The sequence below is a fragment of the Rhinichthys klamathensis genome, unplaced genomic scaffold (genome assembly GCF_029890125.1).
Source record: "Rhinichthys klamathensis goyatoka isolate OS25496 unplaced genomic scaffold, OSU_Roscu_1.1 h1tg000019l_1, whole genome shotgun sequence".
Taxonomy (NCBI): Eukaryota; Metazoa; Chordata; class Actinopteri; order Cypriniformes; family Leuciscidae; genus Rhinichthys; species Rhinichthys klamathensis.
In genome coordinates, this window is record NW_026606570.1 from 6258844 (window position 1) to 6279599 (window position 20756).

The 20756-nt window shown below is 37.4% G+C and overlaps 2 protein-coding genes across 3 annotated transcripts; one reads left to right on the top strand and one right to left on the bottom strand.

Moving 5' to 3' along the window:
- The first annotated feature begins 1719 nt into the window (after positions 1–1719).
- malt1 (MALT paracaspase 1) lies at positions 1720–15063 on the top strand. 2 transcript variants are annotated; one of them, XM_056237337.1, is made up of 18 exons: positions 1720–1909; positions 2835–3059; positions 3164–3330; positions 4212–4333; positions 4413–4560; positions 4657–4835; positions 5328–5427; positions 5766–5840; positions 7192–7215; positions 7303–7326; positions 7419–7622; positions 9206–9383; positions 9470–9541; positions 9629–9756; positions 10031–10180; positions 11593–11750; positions 13739–13864; positions 14015–15063. In XM_056237337.1, the coding sequence occupies exons 2-18, from the start codon at positions 2911–2913 to the stop codon at positions 14450–14452; spliced, it is 2442 nt and encodes an 813-aa protein (XP_056093312.1). In that variant the 5' UTR covers positions 1720–1909; positions 2835–2910; the 3' UTR covers positions 14453–15063. The 2 variants fall into 2 exon arrangements, with proteins under 2 accessions (XP_056093312.1, XP_056093323.1); XM_056237348.1 differs by lacking the exon at positions 5766–5840 and having other exon boundaries at positions 1721–1909.
- Positions 15064–17024: 1961 nt separating this feature from the next.
- cplx4b (complexin 4b) lies at positions 17025–19587 on the bottom strand. The gene is made up of 3 exons (XM_056238351.1): positions 19197–19587; positions 18825–18912; positions 17025–17333 (listed from the first exon to the last, which is right to left on the bottom strand). The coding sequence occupies exons 1-3, from the start codon at positions 19259–19261 to the stop codon at positions 17106–17108; spliced, it is 381 nt and encodes a 126-aa protein (XP_056094326.1). The 5' UTR covers positions 19262–19587; the 3' UTR covers positions 17025–17105.
- Between the last annotated feature and the right edge of the window lie 1169 nt (positions 19588–20756).

Consider the following 20756-nt stretch of genomic DNA (forward strand, 5'->3'; position numbering starts at 1 on the left):
CATTGTAGGCTAATATCGAGTCTTTTCTTTTGACGCGGAGACTCACCTGGATCCGCCACCCAATCCGTGACCGAAACTACACACACATCTTCACCTGTGATTTTCCCATAATCCACAAACGTGCTGCATTTTGGACTGTTTCGCTATGAAAACAGTCTATCCGAAGCGATGTCCCCCCTCAAAACGCGCACTATGAGAGTGGAAAGGCCAAATACAAAGTCACCCTGTTGACACCGCAGTCCCCCAGAGTCTCCAGTTGCTTGCACACAAACAGCCCTAAAGCTGCCGAGAGTCTTGAGGAGTGGCATATTGGGTATGATGTTACTTGCATCACACAATTTACGGGCCAATGGTGACACGGTGACGGTGTGTGTTAGAGCAACTGGAAAGCAGATGAGGAAAGTTCGTCGATATAAAACATTGATAGCCTATTCGCCTAAGCCTTGTCTTGAAGTTTAAAATAGTTTTTTTTTTAATGATGGGAATAAGGCAGTCAAAGAGAAAAAAACAGATAAAACATACAGACAGATCATAAGATAGACAGCTAGTGCTTGGTTGTTCTTGCTGCTTGTTGATAGGATCTCAGTAGTATGTTCCTGCTTGGCAGTGAATTCTCATGCAGCAGGCCAGGGCCCACTAGAGGGCCTCAGCAAACTCCCAAGGGGACCCAAGATGACTTAATTATTATTTTATTTTTTTTCTTATTTTAATTCACCCCATCAAAAGCTTTTTTTCTTTGAAGAAATCAGGATTCCCACAGAAATTTGGATGTACAAGTAGGCCTAAACCTAAAAAGTGTGATTTTCTAAACCTGAAATGTAATTTAAATGAATACAATCTTAAACTGCAAAATAAAATGGTCTTCCTACTTGTCTTTTCCAGTGCAGATAGCATATATAAACATTATTGAATCAAGATGGAGCTTGAGTTACTTGTATAGCTACTTGTGATAATTAGGCTACTGTAAGTGCAGTTTATGCTTAAAACAAGAAAAAAAAAATCTGTCAGTGAGGTAAAATAATAATCTTGGTTTCCCTTTTAATTAGATTTATTTTTATGACACCACTGGAAGATTTCTTTTTCTTTTTTTAACCATAAACGCTAAATTTGATGATTTATTTATTTATTTATTTTTCAGAAAACAAGGCCTGGTGGCACAGACAGCTGTTCGATTAAATGGAGTAGGCCTTATTTCAATTGGGGCATTTAAGTAGCTTTTAAACATGCCTTAGAAAAACCATTACTGATGTGTATCTTGAGACAAAATGTTTTAAGATATGTCAGTGCAAGTTGCTTTCAGTTAAGACAGCTCAAACATGCATTTTAGTCTGGGACTAAGCGCAAGCCTTGTCTATGAAACCGGGGGTTAATATCTTAATTTTGCTTCTCAAGTAAATTTAGTATTTTGCAATAGAAAACAAGACAAAAATACTGAATATTAAAATGTTGCAGTGTAGGCTATAACTTCATGTGCATTTTTATAATGAATATACATTTTTCTAGTTATGCCAAGCTCTAAAATATTTTAGTGGATAGAAACTGAGTAAAACATCTTTTTAAAAACCCTTATTCTTAATCCTTATCCAATAGCTAAATCATGAACAACTGTGTAGCCTACGTGTGTATGTCGTATGTGTTTGTGAGTAAAGTAAAGTAATCGTTTTAAAAGCACGTAGAAAAACAGCGAGTCTCTCTCTCTCTTTGACTATAAGAACACACTTCCGTTTAAGGACTCTTTGAACTCGGGAGAGACGAGATGAACACCTTCCTCTTTGTTAGACATCAGGAAGTGATGCATACATACACGTATGTTTTGTAATTTGGATTTCCCCGCATCAGTCAGTGCAGCGAAGGATTAATGGGATAGGCTACACGTATAATGGGATACATGTCTACTGATCTGCCTGGGGTATGCGACCGATGTTTACATTCTTTCTGATATTAGGCTACTTAATTTTTTTCGTGGTGAATTCTAATCTGTTTTATCTCTGTTTGCTTGCATAAACGTTTACTTTTAGAAATTCATAACAGTTGAGTAATTTCATTTGAAAATAAAAAATAGGAAGGAATGGCGCTGTCACAAAGTTTACAAACCTTCATAGTTTACAAACCTTCATCACTCGATATGCGGTTGGTGAAGTCACTGTGTAAAAAGTGAAACTATTAAAGGTTGTACAAGAAATGAAAATGTTGCCCTCATGTAAGCTACTTCTTCTCGTTCCAAACCTCTGATCCAAACCCTTATCGACTTATTTTCTTCTGTGTAAAAAAAAAAAAAAGATAATAAAGTGTCTCCATTCAATTTCATTGCATTTTGATACAATGGTGACTTGGACTGTCATTCTCTCTAACATCTCATTAATTTGTATTCCACGGACAGAAATAAAGTCTTTCAGGTTTGGAACATCATGAAGGGTCGCACATTATGACTGAATTTTACATTTTTTTATTTGAATTAACCCTATACTACTTTCACTTAGCTGACCCATAAAAAAAAACTTTATCTGGCATAATTTAATGAAGTCAGGTCAAATATATATATGTATATATATATATATATATATATATATAGAGAGAGAGAGAGAGAGAGAGAGAGAGAGAGAGAGAGAGAGATTTTTTTAGGCTAAATATTATACTAATGTTTAAGGTAAAGTTTATATTTTAGGTGTTGGTTACCATCAAGTTTTTTATTTCAAGATTTTTTGCAGTTCATTTCAGGTCATTTGGTGTCAAATGACTTTTAAATTATATATTCTTTTTTTATATCTTTCATATGAAGTATGTCACATCTCGGGACACTGTCTGAAATAAAATGTCAATGTCCCATATTGCAGGTGCTTTGCTGAACATTTAAACCTGAGTTCAGCAGATCAGCCAATCACAGTTGTGCATGAGCCATTATCCTCAATCATGTCAGATTTGAATGACAACTCTTTGAACATAAATTTCTTGAAAGAATCTGTGTTAAAGAGACTCTGTGAGTCTCTTGATAAGGCCAACAATAAGGGATGGCGAAAACTGGGGGAGATTGTGAAAAGTGACAGTCGATTCAAAGTGAGGTAACAACTCTATTTTTCTTTATTCACGTTTCCTTTTAATGTAATATACACAAATAAACTTACAGTCTTTTTCTTTTTTTTTCCCCTTCTACTCACATGGGCAGTCTCAATGATATGGACATGTGTTCACTGAAGGCTTTGGAGGCGGAAGGGAGTCCCTCCCGCACTCTGCTCAAACTCATTGGAGATCAAGGATGTATGTTGGGTGAACTGGTTGAGTTTCTACATACCATGGGTCATACGGATGGGCTGCAGTTCCTTAAACCTCCAGGTACAACTGCCTTAGTGGAAACATCTTAAAGAGAGAGTTTATGTCTCAACAGTACAGTGCTGCATTATCTTATGTTGTTTGTGTTGTACTCAGATATTTAATCACAGTCGTAAAAGTGAAATGCTTGAAGAAGTAACATTTGTCTCAGACCCACACATAATCTTTTTCCCCCACGGTTTCTTAACTGATTATCAAAGAAAATCTGAATTCTGTTCCTGCCTTACATTTTTTAGTACAATCAACTTGGATGTTTAAGTCATTTCAACTTAAATTACATTAAACTGACTTAAAAAATGAGTTGAGTCTTGTATATCGTAAAAAAAAGTTGAAAATGTCTTACTTTTGATGAGTTAAAGCAATGTGAAAACACATCATAACTTATTGATCATATCATTTTTCACAGCGTGTGAAATGGATTTAAATACGGTAAAATGTGTTAAAAAGAAAGTATTAAGGTGTGGTCACGCAGTTTTGGCAAAATTTCGCAGGCAAAAAGCACCATTGTCTATTGTCAATAGTGTAGAGATGCATGAAGCACGGCTCAGACATAAATCACTTTCAAACCAATCAGCTTTCTGTTGTTTAATGTGGTATATCCGCGTGACCAGTTTGAACATCAGAAACCTGTGTGGATTGCTATTGAAACGACTGGATTTTGCTTGCAAAAATCCGCAGAACAGTAAATGTGGCCGTACCTTTACACTCTTATTGGTATTTGAGAACATTATAAAAGTTGCCAAAATAGGCAACAACGCTTTAAATCATATGCATTTAAATTCTGCAAAAATTCCTGGCATAGATTCTGTGCAGACATAGCCATAAGTGATTTATTTGCATTCATAAGCCAGTTTCAGATGCTGTTTCCTCAATTGATCTCACAGGAATTCAAATCCTCATCCAGCCGCAGTCAGTGGCTGTCATTGCCGGACATAACCTCCGTCTCAGCTGTTGTGCTGTTGGTGCTTCGCATGTGCAGTTCCAGTGGTTTAAAAAAACAGAAGAGGTAAACTAAAGGATATTACAGTGAGGAACAATTAATTGTCAGTCATTCACACGATCATATAACTAACGCAACCCTTCAGGTACATAACAGCTCTTCCCCAGACCTGGTGTTCAGCCCAGTCCAGGTCAAAGATGCAGGGTTTTACATCTGTAGAGTGAACTGTGGAAACGCATATGAGTTCAGTCACTGGGCCCAAGTAGACGTCCTCGATGTTCCACCAAGATATGGTAAATCAGAGACGAGAGAGACATTTGGTTGAATTGCCATGATCATATTGTTACTGTATGTCACTGATATCAAAATGGATGTTTTTTTTTGTACAGGCCTAGTGTCTTTGGCATCAGAGGGCAGGCCGAGGGTCCTGATCCAGCCTCAGCCTCAAAGGCTGCTGGTGGGTGATATACTCTATCTGGAGTGTGGAGCAATTGGCAGACCCCTACCACAATATCAATGGTACAGAAATGGGGTGCCGATCATAAAAGCCAACAGGAGGAAGTACACTGTAAGAGGATAACATTTTCTATTGTACTATATAGTGTTGTATTTCATTACTGAGACAAATAGTAGCAGATTTCACATATAATAACAAAGAAACAGCAAGTAAAGAATTAAACGTGAAAATTTTAAAGGGTTAGTTCAACCAAAAATAAAAAATAAAATCATCAGTTACTCGCCCTCAAACCCGTAAGACTTTCGTTCATCTTTAAAACACAAATGAAGATCTTTTAAATGAAATCTGAGAGATTTCTTTATCTCCATTGACAGCTACGCAACTACCACTTTGACGCTTCAAAAATTGCATAAAGACATTGTAAAACTAATCCATATGAATCGAGCGCTTTAGTCCAAATTTTCTGAAGAGACTCGATCGCTTAATATGATGAACAGATTGAATTTTCAGATTGAAAACATGCTCCAGTAATCTGTTTTATTTACAACTTTTCTTTTTCTGTGAAGTGAGAGTGATTGAATAATATGTTTTGGTTTAAACTAGGTCAAGAATTTGTTGCCAGAGCACCAGGGAAGATATCGCTGCGAGATCTGCTGCGCTAATGAACGAACATGGAGCAATGAAGTTGATGTTGTTGTTACTGGTATGGATCAAGTCTTTTGTTTTATATCTATTCTTTGGTTAGATGTTTTCTGATCAAATCAGTGTTCTGAACAGTAGTGCGTTACAAGTAATTGTAATATAAATAACTCCAGGATGATATAGCTAGGATGCCAAGAAATGGTCTTTGCAATGTTAAGTGTATCCTATCCAACTCTAGAGCAGAGACGGTAACCTCTATGCGGGACCTCTAAAAGCACAATGTTGACTTGTATGGCAGTGTTAGTGGACTGCCTTATTGAAAGAAGTGTGAGCTGCTCTCTTTTTAGGTTCACTTTATATACACTCATGTTGTGGTCCAACCCCTTGTTCCTCCTCAAGAAAATCCTTGCCATTCTGAAATGAAAGATCCAAGAATATCTCTACAAATTTCAGGAGCAATGGAGTCCTCTGAAGGTATTATGTAAGATGTAGTGGCACCTCTCTAACATCTAGGGACTTTTTGGTATCAATCTGAATCTGGTGCATGTCATACCTAATCATCATACTGTCATGCCGATTAATGCATGCCAGAACAACTTTTAATGAGCGTTTCAGGTTCAAAACAAGCTCCATCAACAGCAATAGCATAAATAATGTGAAATGCATTACATTAAACATGTTTTTTTCTTCTTTTTTTTTCTGTGGTAATCGACGGTGTTCCACAGTTGAGCTTGTATTGAACCCGGAAAACTTTTTCCCTACTCTCTTGACTACTCTTACTGATTGAGGTGGTGGAGAACACTGATAGATCTGATGCCTTCAGTAATGCAGCTCTGCATGTCTGTTGCAAAAATGAGAACATTTCCATTGAAATTGTTGAGAACATGACCAAATGTGTGACAAAATAATTTTTCTTAAAGGAATAGTTCACTTAAAAATGTAAATTATGTCATCATTTACTCACCCTCAAGTTGTTTCAAACCTGTATGAATTTATTTCTTCTGCTGAAGACAAAAGAAGATATTTTTGAAGAAAGGTCGGTAACCAGAAAGTTGATGGACGCCATTGTCTTCCATAGTATTTTTTTTCCTACTATGTAAATCAATGGGGTCCATCAACTGTCTGGTTATTGACATTCTTCAAAATATCTTCCTTTGGGGTTCAGCAGAAGAAAGAAAATTATACAGGTTTGAAACAACTTGAGGGTGAGTAAATGATGACAGAATTTTCATTTTTAAGTGAACTATTCCTATAAGTGGCATTAAAGTCCCCATTAATTCAAAATTGACCTTACTTACTTTGTTTGGCTAAATTGATCGTTTTGTGGTGAAAAATTCATCCATGCAAGTCAATCCACACAAAAAATTTTTTGGGCTTCGTAATCTTTAATCAAAATCTGAAATTTCCCCTCCCCTCTGCATTGGAGGACCTTCCCTGATGACGTAGGTTTCACGGTTTGGGCGTCTTCTTAACATCCGTAATCACGCCCCTCCAACTGACAGTAGACAGGCTGAATGACAACACCTACTTTTCTAGATCCAATCAGGTGCTAGTTGGAAAAAAAAGCCACGCCCACTATTTTGCCTCATTTAGTATTCCGTTTTTCTCGGAAATATGTCACAACTCTGGAGAAAAGTCGTTTGCAACTTCCGGTTCACGGGGACTTTAAGGGTACACTGTGGCAGGATTGGGTAAAATCTCATTTTTCGGTATCGAAAATGTATTCTATTTGTGATCTATTAACTTTCTTTTCATTATTGTCATCATCATGTGCCTTCGGAGAAGAATCCTCTAAATACCTACTATGTACGTTTCTCTTTTTCAGATGACTTTCTGACTATCGAGAAGGGTAAGTTTTGTGTTCCCATTACATTCGGCATTATAGTATTGATCCCATTATAGTACGTCAGTGAATGATTATGACTTTTTTCATCAGATTACAGTCTTGAGAAACCTTATGGTTAGTAGTCCAAATGTATTCTATGAATTAATTTAACTCAAAATGTCTGGAGTCTCTCATTTTTCACAGTGAATATGTGTTTCTCCCTTCAGCTACAGACAAAGTGGCCCTTCTGATCGGTAACCTCACATATCGAAACCACCCACAGCTGAAGGCGCCCATGGTGGATGTGTACGACCTCACTAATCTGCTGCGGCAGCTCAACTTTAAAGTGGTGTCTCTGCTGGATCTGACCGAGTCAGAGATGAGGAACGCCGTGGAGGAATTCTTGTCTCTGCTTCATAAGGGAGTTTATGGTACTGTGGCTTCTGCTATAGTTTATGCTACTGTAGTCTACTACGTTTTATTGCAGACTACTATAAACATGGTAATTGCCTTGTAAGTTCAAACAAACATGACTTTTGGAATTGCCATAATAACCATTCCATCTTGCAATATGTAAAACCACAACTAATTGGTTGAATGCTGAATTTAGAGGTGATTAGGAGACTATTAGTTACAATATTCTCTCACCCTCATGTCATTCCAATCCAAACCTGTATAATTTTATTTTTTTACTGTGGAGCACAAAAGTAGATCACACTTCTCATTTCCCATCTTTTTATGCTTTCACACATATTAACACTCGGCGTGTCACTTATCAGTTATTAGACACGAGAAATAATGACATTTGACATCTTTGATGCCAAACCTGGCACAACACATTTTAATGTGCCATGTTTAAATATGTACTAAGCTTGTGCTGATATTTGGTATAATATTGTATGAATAATTCTAGATACCTTATTATCCAGATTGTTTAGATTTTTAGAATGCACATTAGCTGCTTTTTCATCAAAATTGACATATTTAGTCCGATTTTCACATTGGTCAGAACAAAGATGGCAGACAAGCCGTGAAAATGCTTAGTATTTATTTAAATAGTCAGCATGAAACAATAGTCTTTTCTTCCCTCTATTGTGACGTATATCCGATTGAAACGGTTTCTTGAACAAGTTGATTTTGTCTATCGGGTCATTGGATCGTTGTTGTTTGCTATCGCTGTGATCTCATGTGATTGACAGATTGTTTCGCCCTTGCGCCGAGAGAAACGTCATTAGAGATGTTGCTGCAAGAGAGAATGGGAGTTATTTAGATTAAAAATAATAAGGGCGCATGAATTTAAAAAAATGATGTGCACGGATAAATACTTTATAATAAATATTGCAATATTCCATAAAAACAAGAGTTGTCCATTTTGATTTCATGGTAACTTTAATATTATTTTTCAAACATTTGTTCAAACAATCTGGACTAAAACATGCCAGTCCAGAAAAGATATCTTGATATTGTTAAAAATGTTCTGTTCTTTATTGTTGTGCTCTTGAATTTTATTGTACAATGTTTATTGAATTTAAATGTTCAAGGTTCTTTTTGTTATTTGGAAAAGTTATTAAACTTGTCATTAAGAGAGCAACACTGAAGTTTATCTTTTCAACTTCTTTTTGTAATTCAATACTGTGATAATATACCGTATACCTTGATAAAAATGTTTCAGCAACCATTGTGATACGAAAATTCGATATCATCATATGCCTAATATGTACGCATATTCAAATTAAGATTTTCATTAAATATCTTGCAAAGCTATCATTTGACTTCAGCGCACAGGTCACATTAGACTACCTTTATGGTATTTTTTTTTGTTGACAGTGCAATTCACCATCCACTCTCGTTATATGGGATAGAACAGACCAGACAATATTTAAAATACCTTCTTTTGTGTTTGACAGTAGAAAGAAAGTCATGTGGCTTTGGAACGCCATGAGGGTGAGTAAATGGTGACAGGATTTTCTTTTTTTGGCTGAACTGACTCTTTGACGATTGCTCCTCCTTGTAGGTTTGTTGTATTATGCTGGACATGGTTATGAGAACTTTGGGAACAGCTTCATGGTGCCCGTGGATGCCCCAAATCCATACCGCTCAGGCAACTGTCTCTGTGTTCAGAGCATTCTGAAACTGATGCAGGAGAAGGAGACTGGACTCAATGTCTTCCTCCTGGATATGTGCAGGAAAAGGTGGGGATTTCGTGGTTTTAAAAGGCAGGATAATACACTGTATTCACATTGGTTGTCATCATTCTAATACTAGTACATTGTTTCAGAAATGTACATGACGACGCCATGCCGAATGTCATGCTCAAAGTTACAGCCAATATCGTGTTTGGATATGCAACGTGAGTTTTTCATCCAGAAATAACATGCTGAAGTACATTATGTTCTCTATCTGATATGTTACGCCATGATATGTTATTTTTGTGAAGTTGCCAAGATGCTGAGGCTTTTGAATTGAGTTCAAGTGGATTCACCAATGGAGTCTTTATCAAATTCCTGAAAGAGCGCCTCCTTGAGGATGAGAAGATAACTGTTCTGCTGGACAGTGTGGCTGAAGGTGAGTGACATGAGCATGTTGAAGTTAAATGAAGCGTTACAGCTTTTAACAGTTAAATGCAGGTCCATTAAGCTCAAACAAATGATTAACTGATCTGAAAAGAGTACTACTATTTTGCACTATGACTACTACTTCTACTAAATATTATACGTTGTCATTTCAAAGATCAATTTAGATATTAAAATATAATTGAAATATGTCAAACATGTATATTTCATCTACCTTTGCTTAATGTGTGTCTTCATTATCAAAGAACTGTACTGATTATTTGTAGATATGGGTCAGTTTGACCCCACAAAGGGTAAGCAGGCTCTAGAGATCCGCAGCAGCCTGTCTGAGAGACGTTCCCTCACCGATCCCATCCGCCCCGGGGACTACTCCCATCCAGCCGAGGCACACAACCTGCTCTGGTCTAAAGCACATGGTATTTTCAGCTACTTCAACATATTGTGCAACTCCAATACATAACAGTATAAAAAAGGTTCAAAGGTTTTGTCTAGATGTAAGCTGTGGTCATTTTAGTTCAATTTAAACAGAATATTAATAATTACAAAAAAGGCATCTTTTGAAAATTACATTTTAGTTGCAAGTAATGTGAAAGATGATAAAAACAAAATGTATCAGTTAAAATCACATTCAGTTATTAGACCAAACTCCATGTAATGTAATGTTTTTTTTTAATCCTTTATTACATTAAAGGTGAACTATGCAGGTTTTTTTACCTCAACCGAACAGCTTCGGAGTCATTGGAATGGTTATATTACTCTTTTCGGGTTGAATGGCGGTCGTTTCGCACCCCTCTATCGCATGTGAGCGGAAAAAAACACACTTGCAACTTTGAGCCGGCGGGCTGCCGGCCGCAGCATCAGGAAGTGTCGCGTGATTTCAGGTCTCGCGATGTAACGAATTGCTTTATGGCAAAAAAGATCTGATAAAATTCTGATAAAATAAGCACCAAACAGAAATAACCCGGCGCCGTATACATGTGGTGTTCGAGGCGCACATACAATACAGACTGCCGACAGTTAAACAGGGCGCGCGCAGCTCTTAAAGGGGCCACACCTTATTTCAACTCGTTACAGCTTCCATCCTACTGAACAGGTACTGGTGTACAGGGGGAGGGGATCAGGCCGTGAGTGCAGAGCCATCTCTGCGTGAGTGCTATTTACGACAGAACAAGTACTCCACAGCGACTCTAGGGGTCGCTGTTTGACAAAAACGGAATTCCTGCATAGTGCACCTTTAAGTAACAGTTAAATTGGTTTATTTTAATCAACCATATTCTTTTTTTCTAACAAATGTTCAGTGCATTTTTATTTTGCTACAAAATTCTTATTCTTATCCTTATTATTTTATCAACAGTATGTTTTAATTGAAATCATTGTCATTATGATTTTCACCTCTTTTTCATTGTTGACAATACCCCCCTAAAACCCCCCCCAAAAAAAAACAAAAAAATCTTGTTGATGATATTAAAGAGATAGTCCACCATGAAAAATGTCATCATTTACTTACCCTCAAGCTGTTCCAAACCTGAACCTGAAAACAACCAAACAGTTTGACTATGAAACATTGACATTCATAGTATTTTCTTTTCCATATTATGGAAGTCAATGGGGCCCATCAACTGTTTAGTTACACATATTCTTTAAAATATCTTCTTTTGTGTTCAGCAGAAGAAAGAAAGTCATAGAGGTTTGGAACAACATGAGAGCGAGTAAATGATGACAGAATTTTAATTTTTGGGTGAACTATTCCTTTAACACAGATGATAATTCAAGATAAGTGAAATAGTACTGGGCATCAAACTAACATTTTGCATCTGTTTTAACCCAGAACTGCCGGAGAGCAAAATTCTGGACTTTGACTGTGGAGTTCAGATAAAAATGGACTTTGCTGCTGAGTTCTCCAATGTGCTGGTCATCTACACCAGCATTGTGAAAAAGTCAGAGGAGATGCTGTCATGCCAGGCGCACATAACTAACCTTCCTCTGGTAAGTGGTCTTTGTTTTTATTTTGAAGAAAGAATCTGCAATGCATTATTTATTCATATTCAAAACCAGTAAGATTTTAAGATTATTTTTTAAGCAACACTTTTTAAAGTATACTTTTATTCAGCAAGGATGCATCAAATTAATCAAAAGTGACAGTAATCACATGTATAATGATACAAAACATCTGTTTCAAATAAGTTCCTTTGTACTTTTTTAGTCATCAAAGAATCTTGTAATGGTTTTCATAAAAATACTAAGAAGCACAACTTAACATTGATCATAACATTGATCAGTTAAAGGGGTGATGAACTGAGAAATCAAATTTTCCTTGAGCTTTTGACATCTAATGCCGAGTTCAGACTGCACGATTTTCAAAATAATCGGGTCACTGTTGTTTTCACACTGCATGATTATCTGGGGTAACTTTCAGTTTCTGCTGTGTTCACACTGCACGATGGATCGGCGACAGGAGGTTTCACACTGCATGACTTTACAAAAGAAAGAATCGCCGACAACTTCTGCCTGGTCCGCAAACTACGTTTCACAACCAAACAAACGCGAGAAGTGATAGGAAATAACGGAAGATCACGCGTGCGTGAGACCGGAGTTCTCGCGCGACACTGAATTTGTTATTAAAAAAGATAGCCTACAAATTGTCTGTGCACTGATTTGTAGCGAAAATGAAAAAGAAAAAAGAAACAGTTTATGCAGGAAATGGTTGGGAAGACGAGGGGAGCAAGGACTGTGTTTTGCAAAGAGAGTTGGGGGTGAATAAATAATTTTGCAAATGTCCTGCTGTTGCTTCTGGTCACGCAAATGTTTGTGCTTTGTTTCTGTTTGGTAAATATAGGCCTATCTATTAAAATACTGATATTCTGGTCTATAACTCCTCCTCCTCCTCCTCCCTGTATCTTGCTCTCTCGTTGGCTGTCGGTCATCGCCGATGTAGTTTTCAGTCAGAACACATTCACACAGCAGGATTGTGAATCGCCGACAGGTCCAGATATTTAGCATGCCAAATATCTCACGGGCGTCGGCGATTCTCTCAGATCGCGTCTTTGCTCATTCACACTGCGTGATTGTCACTCGCGTGAACGAGCACCGATTTGCCTGTGATTTCGGGCATTTGTCGGCGATTTCTCAAAACCTGTCGGCGAGCCAAAATCGGGGCTAAAATCGTGCAGTCTGAACTCGGCATAAGAGGTCATCAAATTATAAGAATATCCTGTAAGTTTCAGAACTGAAAACGTCCTTGTTAGTCCAATAAAAGCTTTTATTGACACCAGGCTCAGCAAACGACTCGTTTTTCAAAGTGGGGAACTATGACGACAACACCACCCCCGCAGAAGAAGATCAACGCCTACTTCAACACGGACGGTTTAGCCCCGCCCACCGATTCGCGCATTACACGAAACTCATTATAATATGCAAAACTGTTATCCACTCACAGCAGTGGGCGTTTACTTACAAGTCTTCAATGCAAGACGCCCATAAAAACCGAGCGTTTTTGAGCTAGGCTCAAAACTAGGGTAGAAAATAGCCTATTACTTATTCATTTTGATGTTTTTGAATGTAAAAACCAAGCGAACGTCATAAGTTGACCTTAGACAACAATATAAAACAATTTAAAAAGCCAGTTCATGACCCCTTTAACATTGATAAGAATGAATGTTTCTTGAGCAGCAAATCAGCATATTAGAATGTTTACTGAAGGATCATGTGACACTGAAGACTGGAGTAATGGTGCTTTGCCATCACAGGAATAAATTACATTTTACAATATATTCAACTAGAATTTCCCCCCACAATATTACTTTTTTACTGTATTTTGAATAAAGAAATGCAGCCTTAGAGTGTTTTTTACAAGTGTTTTTTCAAAAACATAAAAAATCTTAATTGGATTAATAGCAGTCTTAACATTTTACATGAACTGTGTTTCTTGACATGCATTTGCAATACACGTGAATGTTTTGAATTTGACTTTGAAGGACCTGGATGTAGACCCTAAGCTGATGAATAAGGAAACTCTGGAAGAAACGGGAAGCTTCTTACTTTCAGGCAGTCTTCCTCAGCACTGCCTCTACACCAGACTCAGCTCAGTGCAGAAACTCAAGGTGCATCTCAAGACTTCTTCAACACATCATAACCTAGAAAGATTCACAATAGGTCTTTAGCTAGATTGAGCTTTACAATGCATTTTTCGATTTAATTCAAAACTACATTGATCCCTTTTTTTCTTCTCACACTTTCTTCCTGTTTTACAGGAGGAACTAGCTTTCACTGTCTGCCTTCAAGTCCAGTTTAACTGCCTAGATGACCTGGTCCAGTGGAACATGGACGTTAACATTGGCAAGCCCCTCACCGCCAAACTGGATCTCAACCGCCCCACCAGGAAGAACAGCTGCCAGCTGACGTGTCCCATGCCGCACAGTCCCTCGACCAGCCCGAGCCACAGTCCCGCGTCTGACCGTCGCTTCACCCAGCAGTACGCCAACCCCTACCTCAACGTCTGCGAGCCTCTCCACGGAGCTGTGGGGGGTTGTGGGGACTTTCGATTGCACGGTGACCATACACATGAATACGAGAACATGCCATGCTCACTCTTCCTGAACCCACTGAGCATTCCCATTGAGACCACTGATGACATTGATGACATGCAGAATGAGTTCATGAATAGTTTGCAACTCTATAACAATCCTTGAAAGATTCAGATGAACACAAACGAAAATGTTTAGAATAATAATCCATCTCTGTGAGTTCATAATGCAAGTGGATGGGATCCTCAAAGCTGATGCTTCAAAAACCACAGAAAACAAACACGATGGTAACCCGTATGACCCCGGTTGATGAATCATCAATGTCTTCCGAAGCGAAACGATAGGTGTGTGTATATAGCGCACAGCATGATATAAGCGAGTTTTGTGGGGGGTTTTGAAGTGTCAGCTTGGGAGGTCCCGTACACCTACATTATATCCATTCACATCAGCTCGTCTGATTATTTTGCTAAAAATCTTCATTTGTGTTCATCTGAAGAAAGAAAGTCATACATATCGGACTGCATGAGAGTGAGTCAACCGGGCTCAGAATACAGGAGTTTCAGGCTGATTTATGCCCGATTTACCCCTCCCAACATTCGGAGAAAAAAAATGCGTCGGTCGGTCGGTTCTGTTGTTCGCCCCTGAGTATCTGGTAATGTGAGGCGTATACAGATCAAATCTTAAACCTCCCGATCTGCTCGCGGACACATTGGGGTCGCCCCCACAATATCTAACATGTTTGATATTTAGGGTACATTTACACGACAACAATGTGCTAAAAACGGAAACGTTTTTTATTTGTACATGTGACAACAAACGATCCCCGTCCACACGGATCCTCGAAAACGACTATTAACGCTGTGTTATGTATGCCAGACAAGTAGTTGGCGATGTCACTTTGTAAAGAAAGACTACGCGCCTGCGCACATACACATTATTTTACTACAGTCCCGGGGACACACTTAACGACTAGCTGAAACATTCTAAAGGTGATGATACACAGGGCAACTCTTTGAGCAATGTTGCTGGGCAATCTTGCCGAGCGATTGTTGCTTGGGCACTTTCCCATTGAAAATGGGCAATACATTTCTATCTGGATCATTTAGATCGGTCGTGGGCCCTGTGTCTCATCTGGTTGCCCGTTGACGCCGACATTGCCCAGCAACATTGCTCAAAAAGTTGCCCCGTGTATCATCACCTTAAGACTGAACACACTTACAGACTGTCTCCAATTACTGCAGCAGATTGTAAACACTGACTGAACACAACACATTTCGGCATGATCAATCGTTAGTATCAAAACACATGCATAATCGGCCTTACAGTCGTTAAGTGTATCCCCGGCTTTATGTGCGTGATGCAACCAGAATTTACAATCGGTTGAAACTCCTGTAGTCTGAGTTTGGCTTAAATGATGAGAGATTTTTCATTGTGGGTTTAGTATGTTAAAGGGATACTCCACTTTTTTTGGAAATAGGCTCATTTTACAACTCCCCCAGAGTTAAACTGTTGAGTTTTACCGTTTTTGAATCCATTCAGCCGATCTCCGGTTCTGGCGGTACCACTTTTAGCATAGCTTAGCATACATCATTGAAGTGGACAAGACCATTAGCATTTCTCAAAAAAAAAAATGACCAAAGAGTTTCGATATTTTTCCTATTTAAAACTAGGTGAGTGCAGCAGGCGTAATGAAATGACGCAGCGCCTGAAAATAGGCTACCTTCCGTCAACACAACGGAACTATTTTCAGGCGCTGCGTCATATCATTACGCCTGCTGCTCTCATGGTACGGCAGTGAAGTTTCTTGATTATTACGCAGGAATGAGAGTATAGTTCCTAGCCATATCAGCCTAGAAAATCGCAACTTTACATTTTCCGTCGGTCTAAGTGCACGATGTAACTACAGAAGAGTCAAGTTTTAAATAGGAAAAATATCGAAACTCTTTGGTTATTTTTTTTTAAAATGCTAATGGTCTTGTCCACTTCAATGATGTATGCTAAGCTATGCTAAAAGTGGTACCGCCAGAACCGGAGATCGGCTGAATGGATTCAAAAACGGTAAAACTCAACAGTTTAACTCTGGGGGAGTTGTAAAATGAGCCTATTTCCAAAAAAAGTGGAGTATCCCTTTAAGGGTGAAGCTGTCTCCTATCCCAGCTTAAATGTCCAGACTATAAATTAATTATAAGTATTCCATCCATAAATTGACTGCATTATTTTTCATTTGCATTTGGTGGTGGTAGTGATGCAAACATTATATCTCAGGTGGTCATGTTTAATTTCCAACAGTTTTTAGTCTTCACTTTTATGTGGCTAACTTATTACGGCACCTTCAAAATACTTGATCATACAGAAAATATTGTAACATACTGTAAGTATTTAGTCATGTTAAATTATCATTTATATTAAAAAATCTCATCATCTCATTACATTTAAATGTCTTTTTCATGTGGATTTTAAACAGATGTTTAGAAAAATAACCTTTATTTTGAAATAAAAAGTGCATGAATCAAATATCATGATTATCTTTTACCATGTTGATATTGGTCATAAGTCATAACATTTACTTTGCAATTTAAGACGACTCAGTGATCACAGTTTGGTTAAAAAAAGAAAAACAAGGAACAAAAGAAAAACAAAGAAAAAAGATGAAATGAAGAAAAAAAGGACAAATGAAAGAACTAAGAATGAATTAATTTCAGAACAAGGACATTGATCTCTTAAAGAGTGATGAACATCAGGTTATTGAAACTATTAATAGTTTCACTGTATAAGTAAATGAGTGTTAAGATTAGATAACTTTAACTTCTTCTACACGTTACATAACAGTGCACTTCTCCTCAGCCTTGGATTTCATCTCCACAAACGTGGCCTGAGCCTTTTCTTTGATCTGCTCCATATCCATGTTCTGAAGGTTCTGCATTTGACCCATGATGGATTCCTTTTCCTCCTCCGGCGGCGCCTCTCCATCCACCATCTTGATCAGTTCTTCTGGCACGTCAATGTCATCTCCGGCCTGCTGAATCATAATCTCGTCCTGTTCGCTCTGGGAAAAAAAACATCAGCAAGCATGTCAATCAATCCTAAATTGAAAAGGATAATGTACTCCGAACACATAGGTGGTGACATTACGCTTTTTAGCTATACTTCAATAATCAGCCCGTTCTCATCCCAAGGCGTCATATACTGACGCTTTTGACTGACATTTCGTCTACATCCAACGCACATGGCACCCGTTAGCGTCAATATGAGACGCAGAAAGATATGGGCCAGAAGGCGCCTCCTAGCGGTCTAACCTTAACCCTACCCCAGACCTAAAGGGTTAGGGTTAGACCGCTAGGAGGCGCCTTCTGGCCCATATCTATCTGCGTCTCATATTGACGCTAAAGGGTGCCATGTCCGTTGGATGTAGGCGAAATGTGAAAATATGTCACCCTAGGATGAGAATGCGTTACAATAATGATAACGGTAACACTTTATTTTACAGTGTCATTGTTACATGTAGTCACTATAGTAATAACTAAAAATTATGCATAATTACATGCAATTAACCCTAAACCAAACCCTCATCCTAACCTTTAGTAAGTGCATGTTGTAAATTATTATTACTCAGTACTTAAATGTATAATTACACTGTAATACTGACACCTTGAAATAAAGTGTAAGCATGATAACATTGTCTCTCAAAATAATAATGGTCATTTAATACCCATTGGGGCGTCTGTCTTGAAAAACCATGGGTATATGAGGTAGCCAATCATCTCACAGCAATTCGTAATTATTTTACGCTTTTGGCAAATTGGTGGGTAGGTTTAGGGGCAGGGTTAGGGTTGGCCTTTCATAATGACTGTTCATTCACATCAAATTGCCACCTCGTACAAGTAACGTTTTCCTGTGAGATCAGCTTGGAAACTACTATAGAATCACCCTATACAGCATTGCTTTTAAAGCTCAGTTTAGAGAATCACTGCGGGTGGTTAAGCCTTATTCATCCAAAGTGACTATTTTAGTCTTACTATTTTATGACTTAATCTCCTGCCACAATCTGCAATGGAAGCTTTCACACACGTAATAGTTTAACCATCTTTTCAAACTGATGCTATTAATGTGCTGCTTACAGTCAGTCAGGGACAGGAATAACTCAATTAAGGCAAGACATCTCAGGTGAATAGGATTAAAAAACAAATTACTAACAGATATCAACACACGTCCTCAGTTGATTTATTACTTTTTTTTTTTACATTACAAATTTTCTTAAATTATATTTTTAAATATGCAAATGTGGGATTGTCTAATTAAATATGCACTAATTTGTATACATTTCCAGAACAGAAATCCGAACATTAGAGTCGAAGGTTTTTACAAAGAGGATTTTGGATATGTCTTTTGAACATTCACCATCTTTTTAGGAATAAAACGTTTTATACATTTAATATAGATAGGAATACAACTATAAGTTTTGTATATGTATAGTGTTCTGCCTTAAGCATCATTGAGAAGGATTCCTGGATTATCTGCGTCTGCATGGGACTCTCACCTTTGGAATTCGATATTTGTCTCTTAAACAAGTCCTCAAACAAGCCCTTTCTGCTTTTCTTGTAGAATATTCTGCATCTCTCTCCATCCTTGATTGATGGGGGACAAACAGAGAACAGGAATATAAAAGAACAGCAAAGACACCAGTTGCATTCACGAACTGCAAAAACAGAGCATCATATCATACATTTACCATGTAGTTTCTTTCACAGCTCAACCAATGTAATGCTCAGTAACTCTTGAGTATCATATTTCACGCTAAACGTTTTTTTAAAGATGTGTTTGGAAGGGTCAATGAGTTTATAAACCTGTCACAAATGCAGTAAGAGTTTTATTTCTAACCCAATGTTCTTTAAAAGAGATTCAAACTTACTTTTCCTCCACCACCTGCTTCTGATACTCGTCATATTCCTCCCTGGACATTCCATCATGAGACATTTTGCTAGTTGTTCCTGCTTCTTCACCTGGCTGGTCACAATGAATGTGAACTGATGTTCTTTGGAAAAGAAAGATGCACTTCTCCTTTCCTTTTTTTTCTTCTTCTCTGAATCAAGCTTCATTCTAGCTCCAGGATTGGTCTATCAGAGTAAATCCAATGAGAGGCTTTTCTGGGCAAGAGCCCTGCAGACAAGTTGCATCACCAAGAACATCCTGATTCCTGACAATGACCCAGGCCAAAAAAAGAGTAACAATATTCTGCCAAATTCCATCAGCTCGTCTGAGGTCTCTATTTCCATTGCCAGAAATTAGATTAATTAATCATTTGCTCAATATTTGCAACTTTAAGGCCTTGCAGTGCACAAATTTATTGGATTTATATGGATTTATTTATGTTTGTATGTATGTATGTATGTATTTATTTACGATGAATGCTAATGATAATTACAGTTGCATCTGCAATCATTAAAAAATAAAATAAAATAAATATAAGAATAAGAAAATTTGATTATTTGTGTGGGACACTTTCACGAAATTATTTGTTTGTTTGCTTGTTATAATAATTACAGTTGCCTTTGCAATCATTAATTATTGATAAATATGAATAATAAATATAACAACAGCAATAATACATTTATATTATTATGACAATTTATATCTCAGAAAAAAATCTGATCTAATACCGTAAATCCTGCAAGTGTGATTACAGTCATGCAAAGTTCTAGTAATTAGGTTCGTTTCTACATATATGCCTAATAATTAAGCTCTACGTTATTTGAATTACATCACTGTAAGTATGGATTTCATATACTTATAAACATGTTTTGTTACAACCCAGATCCATTCAAAATGTAAATTCAGAATATCGTCCCCTTGGAATTATAAGGTTCTATCTGCGTTCTGAGCAGTTTTGAGATATTGAACTTTAAAGTTTTTGCATTCCATTTGACTGTTAGGCCATGAGACGGGACCCCAAATTTGGGCTACCCGTACCATTTTGAGGGATTAAATTTCTTTTTGATTTCCATGAAGGTACACATCTCTAGTGTTGGAAAATGTGTGATAGCATCCGATCCATGGTAGCTTTCATTAGAAATCAACACTTATATCATCCTACCTCAAGGTAAGGTGTTCAGTGACTACAAGAGAGAAAAATGTATCCTTTTATAATTTAAAAAATTTATTTTAAAAAATTATAATTTTTTTATTATAAAAATTTATAAAATTTCATAAAATTTTATAAAAATGTTATAAAATTTAAAAAGTATTTAAAGATAAATAAATTCATTTATCCTTTTTCTTGACATATGTTTGAAAATCGTACTCCGTAACCAAAAACTACCTTGAATCGAATCGGTTACCTAACGTAACCTCGGTTCTCTCTAGAAGAGGGAACGAGTATTGCGTAAGCTAGCTTACGCTGCGGGAAAGATTCATCTTTGCTGAGAGTTTGAAGCCAAAAAATTATTTCATAATTTGTATCCATTGACAACGC